Here is a 25,545-nt window from a genome sequence, read left to right on the forward strand (position 1 = left end):
CAGATTCAGCTCAGTCGGCATGTGGCCAATGTCCTGAAACTGGAGGAGGTCCTTTGCCAATGACACATAACAGCTTCCCACAGGTTTCATGCTGGATTTGGCTGGACACTGCAAGGATTCCCATGTTTCTGCTTGGCAAAGAATACAAAGCTTCCAGTTAGTTGGGCAAGGTGGCTTGGGTTGCTTGGATGTGCTGCAAGGTTGAGTTGGATCTATCAAGACATGGCGTTTTGACATGGTGACAGCGTCCTACACCACCCTGTGAATATAGTTTCTTCAGGCTTGCCACCACCAGTTGTTAAACAGTTCTGTAATCTAAGGATAGCTGTTGGCAGAACCTCCAGGATGAGTCTGACAGGCTATCTGAAACACACAAAGCATAAATGGTGTTAGCGCAATCTAAGATGATTTTACGTGAAAATTTCATATTGAAATGTGTTGGACCAATGAAAATTAAATGATTTCGATCATCAAAATAACTGAAATTAACCACAAACACGCTGTAGGATATAAACACATCTTTATTGGAATAAAAAATGCATTGTTTACATCGTTCAACATGTTTATAATGAAGGATGGGATGGTAAAAAACAGTTATCTTCGATGTTCGAGGTCATTGACCTCTCAAGGTCATTAAAGGTCAAACACAGAATGGGTCCATGTCTGAAAAGAAACCTTATGGTATGTTAGAACTTTCATGCTTTAGTCATGAATTGCACAATTGATTTTCCTTTCTGCCCCACTAATCACAATACTCGGTTACAGTCGTTTCTTTGGATGTTTTGTGCCGCATTCAACAGCTCAGTTCATATTGGTGGCATCTGGGTGCCCATGGTAGTGTTTGAGACCGGTCGCTTTAGATTGTTGTCCTTAACACGTCATTCCGGATGAGTAACACGAACGATTTGACATATTCAATTCATCCTTTCTATGTTACCTGTTGTAGTAATCAACAATAAACCTTTTCGATCGGCTTTATTCTCACAAAACCCATACGCATATCTACAACAACATAAATATACATAGGGTAAGAATAACAAAATACAATAACTTGTACACATAATACTGAAGGCAAACTCCATACTCTAATCCCAATTACATTCCTCAGAGTACACCATTCCTAATACAGTATACTACATACCATTACTGTTCCAGCACGACCCTCCACGGAGCACGCGGCATACGAGTCATCACCAGCCACCGACCCCCATACACAGTGCTGCCACATCCGCCCAATCTCCGTTGCCGCCAATCACAGTACGGCACTTCATTATCACAACATTACCTCCATCAACAGATTAACAACATGGCAGGATAAAAGTCGTAAATGCTGAGTTGAACAAACGCCCTGAACTTATGGACTTAGTTAAGTAAAGCACATCGTCTGGGACCCGCCCGTCGGTTTGCCGCCGAACGCTGCTGATTGTGACGTCATCGATTCCCTCTTTGACAATTCTATCAAAATTAGATTTTTTGATTTCTCTCACACCTGTGAACATACATAGAACACATAATGTGAAGATTTCGGAAGTATGAACAGAATATGTTGGGAGAAAAGTGTGTTAGAAGTTCCAGGCTTATGCCCATTATATTATGATGCAACAGAATTATTTGAAAGTAAGTTAAACACAGATGAGAAAAGGATATGAAAAAATCAGATGATATTTCAACAATTTATTTGCATGATTTTAAAAGGTGAAAGTTTAGTTTTTTGCCAGGTAACCCTTCTCGTTCTTCTGCAATAATGAGCTATGTCGCAGGACGAACTTGCTGAGGTGAGAATGCAATACAGGTAAACAAGGTTCTGACTGAATATTCGCAAAAAGGTAAAGAATGAGGATTCTTACCTTTTATCTTTATTCCCAGTGAGGATTCTTACCTTTTATCTCTATACCCAGTGAGGATACTTACCTTTTATCTTCATACCCGGTGAGGATTCTTACCTTTTATCGTTATACCAAGTGAGGATTCTTTCCTTTATCTTTTTCCCCAGTGAGGATGCTTCCTTTTATCTTTATACCCAGTGAGGATTCTTTCCTTTATCTTTATACCCAGTGAGGATTCTTACCTTTTATCTTTATACCCAGTGAGGATTCTTACCGTTTATCTTTATACCCAGTGAGGATTCTTACCTTTTATCTTTATACCCAGTGAGGATTCTTACCGTTTATCTTTATACCCAGTGAGGATTCTTACCTTTTATCTTTATACCCAGTGAGGATTCTTACCGTTTATCTTTATACCCAGTGAGGATTCTTACCGTTTATCTTTATACCCAGTGAGGATTCTTACCTTTTATCTTTATACCCAGTGAGGATTCTTACCGTTTATCTTTATACCCAGTGAGGATTCTTACCGTTTATCTTTATACCCAGTGAGGATTCTTACCGTTTATCTTTATACCCAGTGAGGATTCTTACCGTTTATCTTTATACCCAGTGAGGATTCTTACCGTTTATCTTTATACCCAGTGAGGATTCTTACCGTTTATCTTTATACCCAGTGAGGATTCTTACCGTTTATCTTTATACCCAGTGAGGATTCTTACCGTTTATCTTTATACCCAGTGAGGATTCTTACCGTTTATCTTTATACCCAGTGAGGATTCTTACCGTTTATCTTTATACCCAGTGAGGATTCTTACCGTTTATCTTTATACCCAGTGAGGATTCTTACCGTTTATCTTTATACCCAGTGAGGATTCTTACCGTTTATCTTTATACCCAGTGAGGATTCTTTATACCCGTTTATCTTTATACCCAGTGAGGATTCTTACAGTTTATCTTTATACCCAGTGAGGATTCTTACCGTTTATCTTTATACCCAGTGAGGATTCTTACCGTTTATCTTTATACCCAGTGAGGATTCTTACCGTTTATCTTTATACCCAGTGAGGATTCTTACCTTTTATCTTTATACCCAGTGAGGATTCTTACCGTTTATCTTTATACCCAGTGAGGATTCTTTCCTTTATCTTTCTCCCCAGTGAGGATTCTTTCCTTTATCTTGATACTCAGTGAGGATTCTTTCGTTTTATCTTTATTAAATTCAATAAAAGATAAAAATGAAATTAAAAAAATATAACCCAGACGAAAAAATTAATAATTCTTGCTGCCAGACCATGTGTCTGATAAGGTTGAAATTTAAAACCGATATTCCACATAAACACGAGATCATAAGCCAGAAGTCTCACGTCCATCAATGAAGCGGTTGAAGATAAATACTTTTCTTTCAAAAGATTTTCATTCAATCCAATATGTCTGCCAGACCACGTGTCCCATCAATTATTCGTGAACACCCTGGTTTCCCAAGGGCTTCGGACAAGTGTGTGAATTTTCCCTCGATCTCTCCCACCGTGAACGATGACATCATCTATTTTTTCTGTTGACTAATTTATCCCTCGATGACTCAAAGATTTTCATGCTGATCGGATGTGGCATTCTACGTATGCAATTATGACATCATAACAGGCACCTGTGAAAACATTTTTAAAAATCACATTCCCCATGTGGAGTGCTTGCCTTGTGCCAAGTTTCAATTTTTTCCTTGGTGCAGTTTCAGATGGAGGACCCAAGCTTTTCCTTTTTACCAACATGGCTGCCACACCATGTGACCTATGATGTCATAATTATCATTAAAACATTCCACATGAGTTGTCGCTCCCATGGTGAAAACTTTGCGTCGATGCAACAAGCGGTTGCAGAGAAAAACACTCACGTTCCGTGCAGACATGCAGACAAACACAGACAAACACAGACAAAGACAGACAGACAGACAGACAGACAGACAGACAGACCCAAATGCAATTCCATCTCCTCTGGAAAGGATCGCAAACCATGTCAGAATTCTTAATAACAGCAGCCTGTGTTGTTCTTTTCTTTCATTTGGCAGCTTGGCTGCCAAGGTAGCTATCATTTCTTGGAAGCACGGCTGTGCCACTGATGCTGTGCCCATCCACCTGAACACTGGTACTCATTTTGCTGACCTCCAAAGGATGACAGGCTGAGTCAACCCCAACTGGTATTAATTTAGAATTCATTCAGAAGCCAACAGAGCTTGAACTCAGGACCCGAGGATCCCAAGCCAGCCACCCCAACCACGAAACCCACACCAGACTTAGCAACCTCCAGTGAAAGTCTTTGAACAAATGGTTCCAGTGAAAGGCAAACATTTAATCAAAGAAAAACCTACATTCAGCATTGTAACCGAAAAACATCGTTTCAAAGAGGTCCCAAATAAACTTGTATTGAATTATCTGTGGAGTCGATGATGTAATTCGTTAAGAGTTGAGGAGTTTGGAGTTTCAAAACCCGACAAAGTTATGAGTTATCTTCATGACTTCAAACATGGTATGTGTTTCACTCTTGCTTGATGCTCAACATTTAATAAGGATAGAGAACGGAAATACAGAGAGAGGAGGAGGGGGGAGACTAGGGAGGGGACAGGAGGGGGTGAGAAAGGGATGGGAGGAAGAGAGAGAGAGGGGAGTGGGTGGGTGAGAGGAGTGGAATAGGGGAGGAGGGGGATGGAGGTGGAAGGATTTTCCTTCTGTATCCACCCTGTTCACCACATTCCTCCCACCCCATTGTTTCTCCAAAGTCTCCTTCAACTCCACTGTTGGTGTCATGTACTTCACCACTGTTAACTTTGTCCTGTTGCGTCCTCATCTGTTCAATGTTCTTCCATTTCCACGAACCTTGACTCTGCATATAAAAATAAATAGGGGCAACTTCCTTCGCTCACCTGGTGAAAGCACCGTGCAGACATAACAACCAAGTTCCATCTAAATCAGGTGAATACTGCTGTGTCTGGGGGAGGGTGGGTAGGGGGGGGGGTTAAAATCTCACAACCTGTAACCTGACTACAATTGTTGTGTCCAGGGGATTTGCTCCCACCTGAACGGAGAGCCAAACGATTTCCCTTGAAGACGAATAGCCGAGTTTCGCGGAAGATTATGGCACACACAGGAAGGGAGGGCGGCAAAGGCACGTATCATACGGAAGCACAGCACAGAGGTTGTTACTCGAACCCACAACAATTAGACAACACAAGCAACTTAAATAAATACAGGGTTTAATCTAAATAAATCAAATATTTACAATGGTAATAATTCAAAGTGGAATAATAAAAACGGAATGTGAGGGAAACTTACTCTAATTTTGAGGCACCTCCACTCAGACTTTTCCAGACAAGGGAACAGAATGAGAAAAAGAAAAATCCCTCCTTTATCCCAGCACTTAGCTGTGTGCCCACGGATGAGTTTGTGAAACTTGAAGGTCGCTGTCGTGGCGGTGGTGGTCCAGGTTAAATGCCCCGACCCAAATTATGGTGACGGGCAGTCCACACTGCGGGCAGTCCACACTGCCAGCCTGGATAGCCAAGGGGTTTTTGCTTATTAGAAGGTGGACAAATTGATCATCGGAGATTATAACGTACGCGGGAGGGGTGGGGCGCAATGAATGCACAGGGGGGGTTTAGACTCTACCCCCACAAAAATACACGGACAAAGCAACTTCAAATAAACATGGAAATGTAACGACTATAAATATTTACAAGGAACAAAAATCAGAATATAATAATACATGAAGTAAATGAATCCTGATGTCTAAATCGAGGAGCCTCGACACACAGACTTAAATACAGACAAGGGAAACAGAATAAAAGCAAATCCTCCCTTTATCCTGGCACTTAGCTTTGTCCAGAGATGGTCTTTGTGGAACTTGGAATCAAGGTGCTTCGTCCTGCACGTGTAGACACATGCAAAATAGCGCCAAGTCGCTCTCTCACATTGGGACAAACGTACATGAGGAAATTCGTGCGCGGTATTCAACACCAAGCCTCAGAGACCACGTGCAGCTTAGAATGGTGCTGTCCCCTTTGGTGACATACATGAGGCTTTGAGGCCCGTCTCATCTGACCAGCCAAGAGTCAATGGCCAGCACCCCGAGGAAACACCCAGCACCTCAGCACCCCCACCACCCATTGAAAGCACCCCCAAGAAATAGGAAGGCCAAGAATCAGGTACGAGCAGAACCAGCAGGAATAGTCCAACTGTCACCCACCATCAGGAGCAACAACTCACTGTTGCAACTTGTCCAAAGATAAACTTCTTCATTGTTATGAGACCAAGATCCCTGTTCTACCCCAACACACAGGTTGAGGTGTGGAAGGTACATCCTGTTGGTTGTGATCCAATCCCATGGAAGATCTTGAACACACAGCAGGATCCACTTTGGCAGTCTGTGCAGAGAATGAAGAATTCCATCTTCTTTTCATAATTTAATCTCATTCGAACCTTTGACATTTTAATTCATGTTCACTAACACCAATCGGCTCTCAAAACTCAGGATTTACTCCGAAGTAACTTTTAAGTAAAACACCTTCAAGGTGGAAGAGGGGGGAGATTGGCAGTTGTTTTTTTTACAAAATTAAAGTTCTAAAGCAAAACATCATCTTCATTCAACATTTTTATGGGTGGGAATCCACCTTTCGTATTAATGTCTGGTGTTGGCTTCATGGTGAGGGTGGCTGGTTTGGGATCTTTGGGTCCTGAGTTCGAGTCCCGTTGGCTGCTGAGTTAACACCAGGTGGGGTTGACCCAGCCTGTCATCCTTCTGAGGTCGGCAAAATGAGTACCAGTGTACTGGTAGAGGGGCACAGCATCAGCGGCACAGACATGCTTCCAAGAAATGATAGCTGCCCGGCAGCCAAACTGCCATTTGCAAGAACAGAACAGATCCTTTAGTATTTAATTCACCTGAAAGCACAAATATTGGTCAAAATTCATTTCATACCACCGAGGATTCTCAGGTCTTTCAGCTGCCGGTAACAAAAGCAGGCCTGAGATTCCCAATCTGAAGGGAATTCCTCACTGCTTGGAACACCTGGACACTGGAGGTGATCTCACAATATTTTATCATCCAAGACATGTGGTTTAATATATAAATGTAAAATATTCCAAAGAGAGAAAATATAAAATAAATAAACGTACTGGATATCATGTAACCCAGGAAGATATGATTGTTTGTGGATTGTTTGATATCTCCTTCAATATCCCGAATTGTCAAGGAACGGTTTGTAACCAGGTACGACCAGGTAGAACAGGTTAGTCGGGGTAATTCATATGATTATTGTGCAGATCTTGGATTACTACTTGTAGGTCACGTGACAAGTTATCAGGATGATACCCACACCCAGGAAGGTGTGTATTGATGGGACCCTTGGGAGATGCATGTCAGCAGACCCTGGCAGGTACCACGGGGTATCAACCAAGCTTGGTCGGTTTAAGAACCTCACATTAAGTAAATAAATGTTGAAGGATAATTGAACCATTCGTGTTCTCACCAGAAGTAGTTTTCACAGAGATTAGTTTTGTGTTGTTGATAAACATTTTACCGTTTTCTCTCTCCCTGCACAGATCTCCCAACTTCCTCGTTCTCACCAAAGTTCCCGGTGGATGGTGACACCGTTAACTTCCATTGTTCCGTTCAGAGCCCTTTTACTCTCTTTCTCTCTGCACGATGTTCGGGAATTGGAACAAAAAAGGTTGAAAGATCCGGAGCACAAACAACTGTGAGCCTTGGATTCAGAGCTTCTCGCTCGCACAACGGAGCATCATGTTCCTGTGACATGGAATATGGCGGGAAAATCACCAAATCAGGAACAAGAACCCTGAATGTACAATGTGAGTAACACAAACAAGTTCATTGTGTCTTCAGAGCCCGTACCTGGTGTTTATTACCTTGTCATGGACACAAAGATCGTTTAGATGGAATGATTTGTGGACGTTGTTTGTTTGAGATGAACCTGTTCGAGGATTCTTACCTTGGAAATAGAAAAAGAATTAGAGGAACCGTTTCTCTGCTTTGAGAGGTAAGATTCCGGGATCAGTTCGAATCTCGGCCCAACTACAAACTGCCATCCTGGTGTTACGAAGGGACGGTGATTAATCAATGTGTGTGCCGTCCCTCGGATCGACGTTAAGCCGGGTGTCCTGCTCTGGCTTACTTCGTCAAACGTCAAGCTTGGCCAGTCGGTTCGTGAAAGGCTTCAGCCGAACTTTTTTCAGGCAGCCTCACGAGGTGGGAATAAATTATATCTGTGAATGAATAACAACAGGGAATGAAATGAATGTTTCACACTCACCTTGAGAGGGACTTTAAAAAACAATAAACGAGCTCGAACTGACTTGTATTCACTTGACCACAACCTTCATCACCCATGACGTATCAAGGTTTGTTCATGGCATTAGGGAATTCGGGGTCTGAGGGGATCTATGGAGGGAGTTTACAGGGGGGGAGGTACCTAACCCCCCCAAAAAAAGAGATATTTGCTTTCTTCTCAGAAATGACACACAATTCCAATGAAACTTGACTACAACCTTAATCAACCTTGTTCTAACAAAGTTTGTTTATGACATTAGAAAAATCGAGGTCTATGGGGGGATCACTCCCCAAAATATGTATTTGATTTTTTTCTCAGAAATGACACACAATTCCAATGAAACTTGACCACAACCTTCATCACCCATGACATATCAAGGTTTGTTCATGGCATTAGGGAAATCTGGGTCTGAGGGGATCTATGGAGGGAGTTTACAGGGGGGGAGGGGGTAGGGGTACAATCCCCTAAAGAGATATTTGCTTTCTTCTCAGAAATGACACAATTCCAATGAAACTTGACTACAACCTTAATCACCCGTGATGTATTAAAGTTGTTCACAACAAACTTAATACATCACGACACTGGGGACAGATACTTTTCCTTCCTTTTCCCATCACTGTGGACGGATACTCTTCATCGTATTTAATTCTGCGGAAGATGAATGTGATATCCTGTGATAAACATTTCATTGTGCACAAAAATAATGTATTGGGTGTGATAATAGTTTTAACATTGTAACATCTGCGGGTTCTTGGTGGAACATGTAAACGCCAAGCTCTACCCCAGTCCAGGCTCACCGAACAGTCTTGGACGAGGCCGAATTTAAAATGGTGAACACTTGTGATCACGTGACCCCAGTTTGTGCCTGAAGACAATGGTTGCAGACAATGGTGGGTTTGTCATGTGAACAGAAACACATCTATATGGCAGTTCCACTGTTATTTACTTCATTTACAATTCCTTCATCTTCTGTTCCCTTTATAAGGTTGAGGTCCGATGGCACCAAGCTTCTGCCCTGCCTTGACCCCGAAACTCCTCCACTTCCCTCTGTCCTCAGCCAAACTCCCTCCACTCTCCAACCACCCCTACCTCACTGATATCCCTCCTCACACAATCCTCCTATCTCAACCACGGTCCGCCTCATTTTCTCCTGCCTTGCTCCTTCAACCTATCTGCTCTTTTGCCATTCTTTCTTCCCCCATCTGCATCAAGTGTTCAGCCCATCTCAGCTGGCATTTCACCAACCTCCCCATCAAGCTCATCTGCACACCAATCTCCTCCCTCAGTTCATCCATCCTCCTTCTATCCAGCCTCTTAACTCATGCAATCCTCCTGACCCAGTTGTTCTTGCAAACTGACAGCCTCTGTTATTACCTCCACCACCCAAGGTGAAGCAGGTTATGTTTTCAAACCTTTCCCTCTGTTTGTTCCCTTCGCAAACTTCGTTTGACGAAGGTATTGTATTGACCCCTGTGTATTTATTTCTTGGTAAATATGTGTGCGGACAACATTGCGCAAAAACTGCTGGACCGATTTGCATGAAATTTTCAGAGATGATGTGCAGTTACTCAAGGACGCCAGGCGAAGCTTTTGGGAGCAATCGGATTAAAGGTCAAGGTCACGGTCACGAAAAGGTCAGAATCGTTTTTTCGTCATAACGCGGTCAATTTTTATCCGAACGAGATAAAACCAACACCAAAATGTTCATTACTCAATTCTACATTCTAGGCTATGCCACATGAAAGTGTGGCATAATTACCCTAGGTAGCGGTTGGGGGTCAAATGTCAAGAGGGTCACCAAAAATGGTATTAACAATGTTTTGGATCACTTTATACAAAAACTTTACAGCGGATTAGCTTGAAATTTTGTGGGAAGGTTTGTTGTCATGAAGAGACAAATCGAGTAGATTTTTGGAGCGATCGGATCAAAGGTCAAGGTCAAGGTCACAAAAAGGTCAAACATTTATATTTTCGCGATAACACAGTCAATTTTATTCCAATTTACATCAAATTAATGCCAAAATGATTAGTATTCAATGCCCTATCCTCAAATATAACATATTATATGGTTTTGTTGTAACCCGAGTTAGCGGTTGGAGGTCAAAGGTCAAGGGGGTCACCACAAAGCATTTTTCATTGGGCAGCGTCGTGGACAACATTACGCAAAAACCACTTAGCAGATTGTCATGAAATTTTGTGGACTTGTTTGACATCATGAGAGGACAAATCGAATAGATTTTGGGAGCGATCGGATCAAAGGTCAAGGTCAAGGTCACAAAAAGGTCAAAATCGTTTTTTTGCGATTAAAGTGTCAATTTTGTTCCGATTTACATCAAATGAAGTCCAAAATGTTCAGTATTCAAATCCCGATCCACTCATATATTGTATGGTATAGTGTTTGCAACCCTACTTACTCTGTGGAAGTCAAAGATCAAGGGGGTCACCAAAATGGAGTTTTTGATTGGGAAGCGTCGTGGACAACATTACACAAAAACCACTTCGCAGATTGTCATGAAATTTTGTGGATGTGTTTGGCATCACGAGAGGACAAATTGATTAGATTTTGGGAGCGATCAGATCAAAGGTTAAGGTCAAGGTCACAAAAAGGTCAAAATAGTTTTTTCGCGATTAAATTGTCAATTTTGTTTTGATTTACAGCAAATTAACTCCAAAATGTTCAAAATTGAATTCCCCATTCTGTAATATGACACATGGTATAGTACTTTTGTCACCCAAGGCAGCGGTTGGGGGTCAAAGGTCAAGGGGGTCACACAAATTCACATTTATATCGGAAAGCGTTGTGGACAACTTAACGCAAAAAAAAAACAAAACGCAGAGAGGCTTTAATTGTTTTGGATTTGTTTGGCATCATGAAAGGACCAATCCATGAGATTTTGGGAGCGATCGGATCAAAGGTCAAGGTCACAAAAAGGTCACAATCGTTTTTTTCATGATGAAAACGGTTAATATGTTTCCGATTTGCATCAAATTAATTCCAAATTGTTCAGTGTTCAATTCCCCATCTTCTGAAATGACACAAGGTATAGTTCAATTGTCACCCTAGGTAGCGGTTGTGGGTCAAAGGTCATGGGGGTCACAAAATGCATATTTGTATTGAGATGCGTTGTGGACAACTTAATACAAAGGTAACTAGAACGGGCACTCGGTAGAGCGCATACCTTCGCCGCCGCAACTTTTTTTCCAGGCACATTTGAAAAATGTCACTTTAAAACGTCCATGACGTCACAACCGTCAGTCCGATTGATGTCAAATTTGGTGTGTGACCTCCTTCAGGGCAGTCCAATATAATGGAATGATAAAGACTAAAAAATTAAAAAGTTGAAAAATTACATCATCTTTTGACACCCTTCCGGTGACGTCACGTCCAATCGGGGACAACCATTCTGAAAGCTCTTACTTCACTGAACGTTTTAACGTTGGTTTCATGTCAATAGCTCTATTAGATCTGAAGTTATGCCTTCAAGTATATTTTGACCTTGTGTGTGACGACCTTGACTACAGTGTTAATTGGCAAAACCTGTATATCAATAAATACATATTTTGGTACTGATCCCAATGCCTGGATTTGGGAGACTTTCCTTTATAAATTACATAGACATTTGAATGTAAAATATCAGGACATTTTAGCCACAATTGAAAAATGTCATGTTCAAACGTCAATGACGTCATAACGGTCAGTCCGATCGACGTCAAATTTGGTGTGTGACGTCCTTAAGGTAAGTTCTACAAAACGGTATGATCAAAACTGATGTGGTCGAAAATTGAAAATTTACGTCATCTTGTGACGTCATTTTGACACACTTCCAATGACGTCACGTCAAATCCGACACGAGGCACCCGAAAGGTATTTCGTCATGCAACAATATGGCGGTGGTTGCATGTCAATAGCTCTATTATGAAGGAAGTTATGCTCAAAAGTGTTTTTGACCTTTTCATGACCTTGACCTCTGACCCGATCGCTCCCAAAATCTAATCAAATCGTCCTTGGATAATCGCGAATCATCCCACCACATTTCATGCTATTTGGTTTAATACTTTCTGAGTTGTGCGAATAACAAACAAACACACATATTCACAAATAAATAAATACACAGCGACCAAAACATAACCTTTCACAGAATGCGAAGGTAAAAAGTAGCGGAGGCGAAGGTATGCGCTCTACCGAGTACCCATTCTAGTTTATTACTTGCAAAATCGAAGATTTTTAAAGTATATTGGTTAGTCGATTTTGTTATTATGTTGGGTAGTCAATCTAGTCTACCCTTATTATCAGTATTACCGTCGATATGTTTGTCTGTCTGTCTGTAGGTATGTCTGTTCGATCCAGTGCTCCGTTAATACAATGGCGATTTTGATGAAACTTGGTTGGTAGGTTCATACCATAACCTAGTTGTGTGCAAATGAGAAACGTTGCTATAGACCCATCCATTGACGAGCAACGGACCTTTGAAATTTTCCAGAAAAATCTGAAAAATTTGTTTTTTCGAAAATCAAAAATCGGGCTACGAGCGACTGTGGGCAGTACATTCAGCCATATTGTCAAAAATTTCCAGCCCGATCCCATGAAAACTGTCGGAGAAGATAGAGTTTGAATGAACCCTGGTCGAAAACAATAAAAAAAACGAAGTTCGTTATATCTCAGAGACTATGTGTCAGATATACATGAAACTGGTATGGTAGGTTCATGGTATGTCCTAGTTATGTGTGAGAAAGAACCGTTGCTATGGACCTCTCTGTTGCCCAGCAACGACCGAAAAACCTCTAAATGTGGGGGTATTTTAACGAAAAAACAATCTGCAGCATTAACCCTTGAAGCTGGAATCATGAATTTTCTTGTGCTTAATCCTCAGGTCATTCCCCATCGAACGGGCCCATCGCGTCAGGTTCTATTGGGTAGGCGACTTCCCATGTCCGCCTCCTGGCTTGTTTGTCTGTTTGTTGCCTACAGGTCACAATTTTAAACCGATCTTCACGAAACTTCACCACATGGTAGATTGTCATCGGGAAGAAGCCAATTATTTTTGAGGTCAGCACAGACCAAAAGGTGAACCTAGGCCAAAGGTCAACAACGTAGGTGAGATTTCTAAAATCCACAATTTTCATCCGATTGACTTGACATTTGAAGAGGATATTTATTTCATGTCACTGAATTCAACAAGCCATTTATTTCTGAGGTCAACATGGACGAAAAGGTCAACAACTTAGGTGGTATTTCAAAAATTCTCAATTTCATCCGATTAACATGAAATTTGAAGAGGATATTTATTTCCCTTCACGGAATTCAATCAACCAATTGTTTTTATGGTCAGCATTGACCAAAAGGTCAACATAGGCCAAAGGGTATTTCTAAGGGTATAACTAAGGTGGTATTTCTAAAATCCTCAATTTTCATCCGATTGACTTGAAATTTGAAGAGGATATATATTTCAGTTCACTGAATTCAACCACCAATTATTTCTGTGGTCAACATCGGCTAAAAGGACAACATAGGCCAACTTTTTTAAATTGACAATTTTCATCCGATTGACTTGAAATTTGAAGAGGATTTGCATATTTGGTCACTGAATTCAACCACCAATTATTTTTGAGGTCAAATTTGTTTCATGGATTTTGCAAGTATCGTGCTCTGCATGACGTCTTCTTCTTGTTTGTCTGTTTGTTTGTTTATTTGTGTGCAGGATATCTCAAAAAGTTGTGGACGGATCCGGATGAAATTTTGTGGACAGGTTCATTTTGTGATACGGACGAACTGATTAGATTTTGGTGACGATCCGGATCCAGCTACTCAAATTTTTAAATGATTCTTCACCATTGAGAGATCGGGCGAAAAACTATATACAGCAGGATATCTTAAAAAGTTTGGACGGATTCGGAGGAAACTGAGTGGACAGGTTCGGTGTGTGGCACGGACGATTTGTTTCGATTTTTACGACAATTTTTACGAGAATTATTTAATTTGTGAAGTGATTCTTCACCGTTGAGACCTCGGGCCAAAAATGATATGAACCACGATTTTTCAAAAATGTATTTTGCCCGATATGTTCTTGTGGATCAGGCATTATGTGGCAGAGGTATGCGCCGACTGAGTGCTCTTCTTGTTGTATCTCTGACAGTTCCACCGTTCCCAAACTGTAAAAGTAGGTCAACACCACACACGACACATTCCCTTTCAATTTCAATATTCTTCTGTCTGTCATTACTCTCTCCACCCTCCTCCATGCATTCACACCCATCTGAATCCACCTCCGCACCTCTGCCTCGGACTTACCATCCCCGGTCATTGTTCTTCCCAGATATTTAAACTTATTTCCCTGCCGAATCTCCTTCCCCTCTAACCTGGAATTCATTTGTTTTCTCTGCTTTGCAACCCACATCATCTCAGTATTCTCCATAGTCATTTTCACCCATGTTTCTCAAATGCCTCCTTCCACTCCCCCAGTGCTTCCTGCATCTACCACCAACTCTCTACCACCACAGCCAGATTGTCTGGATATAGCATCCTCCCCAAACTCCCCATCAAGTTCCCTTCCTGCTTACAAGCTCCATCACTATGATAAACATGAATAGGCTGAGACGACTTCCCTGCCTCAAGCCTATGTTCATGCAGAACTCCTTAGACATCCCATGACCAACCAAAGCTCTTTACTTCGTTCCCTTGCACATCTCTTCCACCAACATGACTTCTGCTTCTGGCACTCCCATCCATCTCAGTATTGCCATCACCATCTCTCAGGACATTGTCGTAGGCCTTCTCCAGATCCACATATCCCAATGCAATCTAATCTTGCACCTCCACCCTCTTTCCACCAGCTGTCTTAGTGTGAACATCCCATCCATCATACCCTTACCCTTTATAAATCCTTGCTGCTCTCTGATTTCCATCTCCACATTCTTCCTTATCTTCCCACACAGAATCCTCTCCAGCACTTTCATGTTGTGACTAAGGAGCGTAATACCCCTGGACTTCCTCAGATCTTGAACATGTCCTTTCCCCTTCCATTTCAGCACAATTAACCCTGTCTTCCATTCCTCCGGAACTGTTCAACAGCCTCCTGTTGAATATATACTGTTGAGCGCAAAGAATATAAAGACGATCCGATCAAAATGTTCAAACTGACTCCAACTTCTCCTGCTGTGATTATCTTTTCTGTGCACACATCATCAGTGCCTGGCGCTCTTCACTTCTTCATCTTCTTCATTGTCATCTGCACTTCCTCCTCTGTGATCTCCACAAACTCCACTTACCCCTCTACATAACACGGTAGCTCCATTACTTAATATATTAATATTATTACTCATAATGATAGTAATAATATTAACTACAGTTTATACAAGTCATGTGACTCATTTATAATTTATGAGGAGATCCCACAGACTCTCAAGACCAGACCACATAAAGAAAACACTCTCAATCACAAACTCTCCACCATGACCATGGAACTTTGAAAATGGAGGGATTGGCTCAGGGATTGTGGGACTGTAAAATTATAAAGTAGAATGGTGGATGAGAGACAAAGGGAAGTGAATCACTGGATTGGTGAGTGGACCCCCAGCGTACATTCAATGATGTCTCATGACTCTTTGGGCACCAAGCTATGTCTACTTTGGTACCACCACATGTTTACAGATCACGTTAAGATCTGTAGGACAGTGGCCCGTACTGCAGTCTCTCCTTGCTGTGATCCACAAACACCTTTCAGGCTCAACTCATCTCCTTTCTGTCTTGGTGTGTCTCATGATTTGAACCATGAGCTCTTCACACACTCCTCTTTCAAACTCAATGTCTCTCCTTACACTGACTGCTCTTTCCAGGTTGAGAATTGTATACCTCAGTGGGTAGATGTTGAATGGCCACACCCCCCAACCTGCAGCCCCAACCACCAGAGCAAGAACTGGCCATATGTTGGTGTGGTTCACTCCATTGGGTTTTGGGAGTGGGTGTTTGTAATATAACTGGGTGGAGGGATGGAATTTTGGATTTGTGGGACTTTGTGAGCTCCAGCAAAGCTACTCCATTACAAGTCATCCACGTGTACCCATTAATTAAAATATGTACATGACATGGCAGTGTCAACCAGAACACAAATACACAAGGGGGCCTACCATTCCTTTCCATACACGTTTGAATCTGATCTACGGGTTTCTCCAGCCTGTCATATTTATTATCAAATGCAATAGGAATGTTACATAATCTTATTATGTCTTTTCATCAGATTACCGACAACAACAATAATGTAACAGTGGAGTATTATAATGGTTTAATACACATAATAAGAAAATAACATAAATACAATGGTTTTATTATGTACAACATGAATGTAACAGCTTGTTATAATCATTGTATTTTGTTCTGTAACATCAACATAACATCCTGTTATAATGCGTTAATAGGATTAAAGATAAGTTATAATCATGGTTTTCCAGTATTAACATTAATCTACTTTACAATCACAAAGGTCATTCCTCGTTTATCATAAAATGTATTATTTAAACATGTAATGTTCGTGGGAGGGAGAAGATTCACAAGAGCCAAGACCTTGACATCACGAGTCTCTGTCCCAAGCAGAGTGTAGTTTTTCTATGATGTACATTCTGTCTTGATGTCCACACATAACAATTGGTGTCCTGGTGTTGTCTCAGCGAGAAAGATGGATGAACAGGTGGGAGTTCAAAAGCCTTGATCATGGTCATTCTAAATCATATTCTAGGAGGTGAAAGATGTTCTCCTGGAAATTAAAATAATATAAATTTTATAAATAATCAAAACTTGTACTCATCCCTCCTCCATTTCTCTCACCTCTCACCTGTGATTAATATATTATTCACCTGAAATAAGACAAGCACTAAGCATTTAAAAAAGAGAACGTGTGGTTACATTTATAAACGATAAAGAAAAATAAAATGCAAAACAAACAAAAAAATAAAAACCAATGTGACCCCCAGGGTGACCAGTATCTTGCCAAAATGTGAACATGAGTGGCTTATTTATTCGATTAAAGTTACTCAAAAAATAAGGGTTTCGTCGACTCCCCTGATTTGCGACAGTGACCTTGACCTTTGACCTTGACCTTGAAATTTTGTGCACTGAAAGGGACCTCTATAGGCCTCTGATATGCGAAGTTACAAAAATTTCCAATGATAACTGTGCTCTGCAGAATTTTTTATATGTGATTACAGACAAAAAATAAATAAATAAAAAAACATACAAGCTGACTAACATATCTTGCAAAAACTTCGTTTTGGCAAGATTAAAATGAAACAAGTTTGTCCTTTTACATATGTTGGGCCTCCCAGGCCCCCAGGGCTGTATTGGTGGAGGATTTTTTTATGACTGAACCAAAGGGTTAAGTGCAGCAAAAGGCGGTGTATAATCAGAAACACTGTTTGATAGAGTGACATATTCCTGTAATATGAATAAAATTGAAATGTTGGGGGAAAAACGTATTGAATATCGTCAGTGTTTTCTGAATCAAATCAACGTGAGAAACAGGATGTTTAAATCACCATTATTATAACTGAAGAAGAAGATGAAGGAGGAAGAGCTTTTGTTTTGATGTAAATTAACCCCCTCGGAGCGTACCATTGTATGTGTATATGTGTATATGTGTGTATGTGTGTATGTGTATATGTGTATATGTGTGTATGTGTGTAGTATATGTGTATATGTGTGTATGTGTGTATGTGTTTATGTTATGTGTGTAGTCTATGTGTATATATGTGTGTATGTGTGTAGTATATGTGTGTAGTCTATGTGTATATATGTGTGTATGTGTGTAGTATATGTGTGTAGTCTATGTGTATATGTGTGTATGTGTATACGTGTGTCGTGTATGTGTGTAGCATGTGTGTATGTGTATATGTGTGTATGTGTGTATGTGTATATATGTGTCGTATATGTGTGTAGTATGTGTATATATGTGTATGTGTGTATGTGTATATATGTGTAGTATATGTGTGTAGTATGTGTATGTGTGTATGTGTATATATGTGTGGTATATGTGTGTAGTATGTGTATATATGTGTATGTGTGTATGTGTATATGTGTGTATGTGTATATATGTGTATGTGTATATGTGTGTAGTATGTGTATATGTGTGTATGTGTGTAGTATGTGTGTATGTTATATGTGTATGTGCGTTTATGTTATATGTGTGTATGTGCAGCATGTTATATGTGTATGTGTATATATTATATGTGTGTATGTGCAGCATGTTGTATGTGTATATGTTTTATGTGTGTATGTGCAGCATGGTATGTGTGTATGTGCAGCATGTTATATGTGTGTATGTGCAGCACATTGAATTCTGCACGTACATATTTGTGTGTACGCCTGGATATGTGTGTATATGTTCAAGCAATCGTGCATGCTTTCCTGCTAATTGTGTAGAGTAACCGTAATTGCTTGATTAGTGGTATCCCCGAAAAGGACAATTGTTGCCGGCTGGACGATCACAGGCAGGGACGGATGCAGCATGCCGAGATCGAGCTCCTTTTCTATTATAGATTGTGCTGATTATTTTATGTTTGAGATATTATATCACAGATACTAGCAGATACCTACCTGTCTCCGACAGGTATGGGGGACAGGACGGATTAGTGGGGCAGATAACCTCATATATGGAATGTATTGTGCATTTTATGACTAAAGCATGAAATTTTCAGCAGTGTTTGTATATCCCATAAAGTTTATTTTCAGACGTGGAGCCACTTCAGATTTGACTTATGAGCCCAATGAGAGGTCATTGACCTTGTACGATGAAAAATCTTCATTTTTGGCATTATCGCAGGAAAAACCTCAATATACACCACTTTTTTAAAAGCTATTTTACCTGTTGCTGCACATACCTCTTACTTAGACTCCACATATATCCTACATGTTACATTTTATATGGAAACAATGACCTCAGCCGGTGTTTATTTAGGCTGGATTAAACAAGTTTAACGTATATGCATCTGTATCAATTATCTGAAGAATAGTTATGGACGGGGTGATAGTAATATAGTTCAGGCAATGTTTGTCCTCTGTTGATGATCTAACAGTCTCCTGAACATGAGCACAGGGCAGTGCACATGAGGGCTGCCTTGTTGCACTTGCAGCGCCCGTGCACCCCTGCTTGCACCCACAGTGTATCACTTCGTAGCAGGATTGTGATGCTTCTGGAAGGGTGGTCCAGAGTGGCTGCCATCCTGTTGCATCCTTTACCCATCCCCAATCAGAAGGGCTTGCGAGCTCAGGGTCAGGAACTAACGCCTGGTTCCAGATGTTGGCTTGGTAGGTGGCACGCATGATGTGTTGCCTCAGAGCAGCCTGTGTGGGTGGGATATTCTCCAGGGTCCTGGACTTCTGAGTGAAGAGCTGTTTCCTCACTTCATTTACCTCCATGGTGTCGCTGGTTCTGTCGTACATCAGCACCATGAAGCGCTCCACTAGTGACATGGACAGCTCGCTCACAGCACCTGGCACCTGTGAGAGCTCTTCAAAGACCTCAGTCACTTCAGGGAGAGCCGTCCACGTGTCCCAGGCAGTCTTCTTTCCCTTGCCGCCGAATGCAGAGACAGTGTCGCATCCTGTGATTGCATGGAAGACTGGGAGAGTGGCACAGGTTCTTGGATCCAGCCTGCCAACCACTTTGTGTACACCAATGTATCTGAAGCTGACGCCAGAAATGTGGATAGCTCTCCTCTAGAAAGAGCTATCCACATTTCTTCAGGCTTTATCTTCAGGAATGCAGCCACAGCCAATACCAAGACATCAGTGTCGACCGTGCATATGGTCACTTTTGTGCTCCCTTTCTGCACAGCATCTGACACATGCAGAAGCAGCCGCGTGTCTGCTTCCTCATGAGAGCATGGGGCGAGGTTGGTCAAGTCAGACTGGCCTGTTGAGCAGAGCACCACTCTTCCATGAGTTGCATAGATTTCCTTGTCATTCTTTGTTGGCAAACGTGTCACTTGTTCAGAGAGGAAACTGAACAGCTCAGTTTTGTTCTCATCAACACGTAGGAAATCTTTCCAGTTCTTTGGTATCACTGTGGTGAGAACCACTCGTCTCCTGACACCTTTGCCCCTCTTCTGTCGGGTTGTGCCTTTCAGGCTGTCTGGCAGATACACATCCCAGATGATGTCAACACGCCTCGTTTTTGCCAGTTGAGTTGATACGTAGGGCACAAAGACACCATCTGCATAGTCCTGGAAGGTCTTTGATGTACCAGGACTCAACATCTGCACTATGGGAGCACCATCAAGGAACACTGCATCGACCACAGGGATAGCTGGTGAGTCAGTCTCATCAGACTCGATGCAGCACAGGAGATCGGCCTTGTTGGTGCAACTTCGCAGTTTGCCTCTGTCCGACAAGGATGGTGGCGCTGCCTGGTTTTCATGGGTGAAGAATTGATCCAGATCCCCATCACGTGTTTGGCAAGACACATCCAGTCGGGAGAAGAGATTGCAATCACTCTTCAGTGCTGCAAGTTGCATCTTTTGCTTTGACTGCATCTTCACTGGTGGATGACTGAAGAGTGGCAGCTTGTTCTTGGGAAGTGTGTCTGTGATTGGCTTTGTCGGCTGGTCGAGCCGCTCATCCACGAAGCTCTTGTACTGATCTTCTCCCAAGGACTCCACCTTTCTCACACTTTCTGCCGCAGATGCATCCATGATATCCATGGTGTCAAGCACCAGAAGATCTTGGCTCTCCTCTAGAAATGGGTTGCCCATCTCATCCAGTACTGCTGTAAATGACCTCACATCTTTCAGGAAGGCTGCTTGCACGCCAAGATGCTGCTCATGGTGACAGTTTCTAGTATCGTCAACGCTCCTCTGTGCTTCCAAAGAATTGAGGCCCTCAAATTCTTCGGTCATTCTGGCGATTTCATGACCCGCCACCATCTAGCGTCCAATCTGTCCAGATTCAGATCAGTCGGCATGTGGCCAATGTCCTGAAACTGGAGGAGGTCCTTTGCCAATGACACATAACAGCTTCCCACAGGTTTCTTGCTGGATTTGGCTGGAGACTGCAAGGCTTCCCATGTTTCTGCTTGGCAAAGAATACAAAGCTTCCAGTTAGTTGGGCAAGGTGGCTTGGGTTGCTTGGATGTGCTGCAAGGTTTAGTTGGATCTATCAAGACATGGCGTTTTGACATGGTGACATCGTCCTACACTACCCTGTGAATATAGTTTCTTCAGGCTTGCCACCACCAGTTGTTAAACAGTTCTGTAATCTAAGGATAGCTGTTAGCAGAACCTCCAGGATGAGCCTGACAGGCTATCTGAAAACACACAAAGCATAAATGGTGTTAGCGCAATCTAAGATGATTTTACGTGAAAATATCATATTGAAATGTGTTGGACCAATGAAAATTAAATGATTTAGATCATCAAAGTACCTGAAATTAACCACAAACACTCTGTAGGATATATACACATCTTTATTGGAATAAAAAATGCATTGTTTATATCGTTCAACATGTTTATAATGAAGGATGGGATGGTGAAAAACAGTTATCTTCGATGTTCGAGGTCATTGACCTCTCAAGGTCATTAAAGGTCAAACACAGAATGGGTCCACGTCTGAAAAGAAACCTTATGGTATGTTAGAACTTTCATGCTTTAGTCATGAATTGCACAATTGATTTTCCTATCTGCCCCACTAATCACAATACTCGGTTACAGTCGTTTCTTTGGATGTTTTGCGCCGCATTCAACAGCTCAGTTCATATTGGTGGCATCTGGGTGCCCATGGTAGTGTTTGAGACCGGTCGCTTTAGATTGTTGTCTTTAACACGTCATTCCGGATGAGTAACACGAACGATTTGACATATTCAATTCATCCTTTCTATATTACCTCCATCAACAGATTAACAACATGGCAGGATAAAAGTCGTAAATGCTGAGTTGAACAAACGTTCTGAGCTTATGGACTTAGTTAAGTAAAGCACATCGTCTGGGACCCGCCCGTCGGTTTGCCGCCGAACGCTGTTGATTGTGACGTCATCGATTCCCTCTTTGACAATTCTATCAAAATTAGATTTTTTGATTTCTCTCATACCTGTGTACATACATGGAACACATAATGTGAAGATTTCGGAAGTATGAACAGAATGTGTTCAGAGAAAAGTGTGTTAGAAGTTCCAGGCTTATGCCCATTATATTATGATGCAACAAAATTATTTGAAAGTAAGTTAAACACAGATGAGAAAAGGATATGAAAAAAGCAGATGATATTTCAATAATTTATTTGCGAGATTTTAAAAGGTGAAAGTTAATTTTTGCCAGGTAACCCTTCTCGTTCTTCTGAAATAATGAGCTATGTCACAGGACGAACTTGTTGAGGTGAGAATGCAATACAGGTAAACAAGGTTCTGACTGAATATTCGCAAAAAGGTAAAGAGTGAGGATTCATACCTTTTATCTTTATTCCCAGTGAGGATTCTTACCTTTTATCTTTATTCCCAGTGAGGGATTCTTACCTTTTATCTTTATTCCCAGTGAGGATTCTTACTTCTTCTCTTTACAGATAAACCTCAGAATATGAAAGTGACAACAAAGGACTCTTTCACACTCAGACAATCATTCACTATATTGTGTGAAACAAAGAGCAACCCCCCCTCCACAATCTCGTGGTACAAGGACGAGAAATTGATGAGTTCCTGGGATTGTCCGAAAGAGAACAATAATTGTTCTCATGAACTGAATCCCTTGCAGTGGGACGATGCTGGAGATTATTCCTGCAAAGCCACAAACACCATTGGGTCCCAGTACAGTTCAAAGTTCACACTTAACAGTAAGTACAACATTATAATCATGGAATGGGTCATACGAGAACCGATATTTACTCATTTAATTTTTATTTCCATGATGTGTGATGATGCTTCTCTGTGATATTTGGGTCTCCTCACAGACCACATTCTCATCAGTTTCACATGTCACCAGACTTTGCAGTATGATGGCTATAGTTTCCATTTTAAGGTTTTGAGGTGAGAGATTCTAACCCTGGGATGTGTTCCATTTGTAAGCTGATTTATTTTGCTTTCCATACCAGTAGTTCCATATCAACTGCTTTGCAAGCCGCTCGCCCGCTGCCGAACAAATGAAGAAAGCAATTTATAGAGAGGTGCTTTGTTATGTTTGCCAAAATGGCCACCGTAGTCGGATTCAAAAGGATACTACAACCAATGAAATATTCAGAGGCATACCCTGTTATGGAAACTCATAATGTAATTGAAACGAGCATTTCATACTTCTGTTGCTACTTCTACCTTTCATCCTCATTATTTCAGATCTTGCAAGAAGTTCTGAGGCACTGCGGTGATAGATTCGATTCCAACCCTGGTAAAGTCACACTAAAATAACTAGAAGGACACTCGGTAGAGCGCGTACCTCTGCCACGTAATTCCTGATCCATGAGAACATTTCGGGCCCAGTACATTTTGGAATATCATGCCATATTTCGTTTTTGCACCCTGTCCCTCTCCCAATGGTGAAGAATCACTTTTAAAATTCTAGTAGTCAGATCCGTATCCGGACCTTCACTAAAATCTAATCAGTTAGTCCTTGTCACACACTGAACCTGTCCACAAAATTTCATCCAGATCCGTCCACAACTTTTTGAGAGATCCTGCACACAAACAAACAGACAGACACACAAACAGACAGGAAGGGTGAAAACATAACCTCCTTCACCTTTGGTGGCGGAGGTGAAAATGTAAAACTAGACCGGCAACTTGGATGGGCGCACACCTCTGCCAGGCTAAACAGTTTACATTTTGTTTCTCCTCATAGGTCGCATCTGGATCCGGACCTGAACCATAATTCAATCGGTTTGTTATTGTCACATACCAAATTATGCATCAAGTTCCGTCATAATCCGTCCACAACTTTTCGAAATATCATGCTGGAGTGTATTTTGTTTTTGTCCCAATCTCTCAATATGATACTTTCGAAATGATGTATGAAGGCTAAATGAGGCCTTTTGCGCATGCACAATGTACGTGTTTACACTGATTTGGTTTGACTCCAGAGAACTTCGAACCTGCCATTGCGAGCACGAGATTTGTAATTCAGATAGTCTTGCCAACATAATTTTCAGCATTTTGATGATAAAGTGACAATTTCAAATGGCGAACTATAATTGTTCTGTTCCTGAAGGTAAATCTGGCTCACGAAAATATATAGGATGTAGGAGAAATATCCATGGATGAGAGGAGTCGGATTCATATTATTTCCTGTCAATACAATGAGCGAGCAGCGACTGTGCTTATAACACACATACACACTCATGAACGGATGCTTCTCCTTTCACCAATAGATGCAAAAATGTAGTATCATTTATCTTGTAGCCCCGTAACCAACCAAAAAAATATATATCTGTCATGACACTAATAACCTTTACAACTCCCACCTCCTCCCACGCATGATTAATAGTAAATATCATCATTTTAAACTGACCCTGTGCAGCGACACCTCCGGAGACAGACAAACACCACCCAGAGATAAACACTGCCCAGACACGTCTGGAGACAAACACCATCTGTAGACAATCAAACTCAAACACCGTCAGTCAAACTTATGCTAACTCACATTCATAATGCCTATATCTATCCACATTAAAACGATGCATTCATAATTGCGTAACAGAATGCTGAAGTATATAACTCGCTTAATCTTATGTGTTGGTGCTTTGTCCTTCCCGGGAGCTCACAACCATCACAACGGTCTATTACTACTATCAAAATGTAAAGAATATGGGCTGACTGTTACCAATACTATGTTTCAGCTACCTACAGTACACAAAACAACCTGGATGCATCCTCGAGCAATACATTGGCACATGATTGACTATGCAATCGTACGAAGTCGTGATCGCAAAGATGTGATTATCACAAAAGTTATGCGTGGTGCTGAGTGTCAGACTGATCACAGAATGATTCAAATGAAATTAAAGATGGTCATTCACCCAAAGATCGAAAAGTCCAGTTTTAAGGCAGTAAGAAAGTTGAATGTTTCGACTCTAAAGGCCCGGTCACACCTTGACGTTTTAGCCAGCGATGGCAACGTATTAAAATGTATGTAAAACGCTGGCTTACATTGAACTTTTGATGTTTTTTTTAAAAGATTCGGACGTATTCATCGCGACTTGGTCTTATGTATAACGCATTGGTAACGGACACAGAACGTTTTGTTGTGTTATAGATAACTTATACCAACGAATGCTGAACCTGTTGTCGGCCTACACAACCGATGCCCAACGATAGTCTAACTTAGGCATAGCGCGTTGCACGCATCGCCGACGATGTCATGACGTAGCCTATTAAAAGGCTGACGCACAACGATTCGAATCATAACTGCCGTAGAAATGGAAGT

At 41.4% G+C, this 25,545-nt stretch overlaps 1 protein-coding gene across 1 annotated transcript in view; it reads left to right on the top strand.

Annotated features, from left to right (window-relative positions):
• LOC147026823 (uncharacterized) overlaps positions 1-25,545 on the top strand; it is a 273,043-nt gene that overhangs the window by 160,042 nt on the left and 87,456 nt on the right. Inside the window, 2 exon segments of the mRNA XM_085882634.1 lie at positions 7,418-7,684; positions 22,700-22,966. Of these exon segments, the coding sequence (XP_085738760.1) occupies positions 7,418-7,684; positions 22,700-22,966 (534 nt within the window).

The sequence above is a fragment of the Eptatretus burgeri genome, chromosome 5 (assembly GCF_056783735.1).
Source record: "Eptatretus burgeri isolate ZD-2024b chromosome 5, Ebu_testis_v1, whole genome shotgun sequence".
NCBI lineage: Eukaryota > Metazoa > Chordata > Myxini > Myxiniformes > Myxinidae > Eptatretus > Eptatretus burgeri.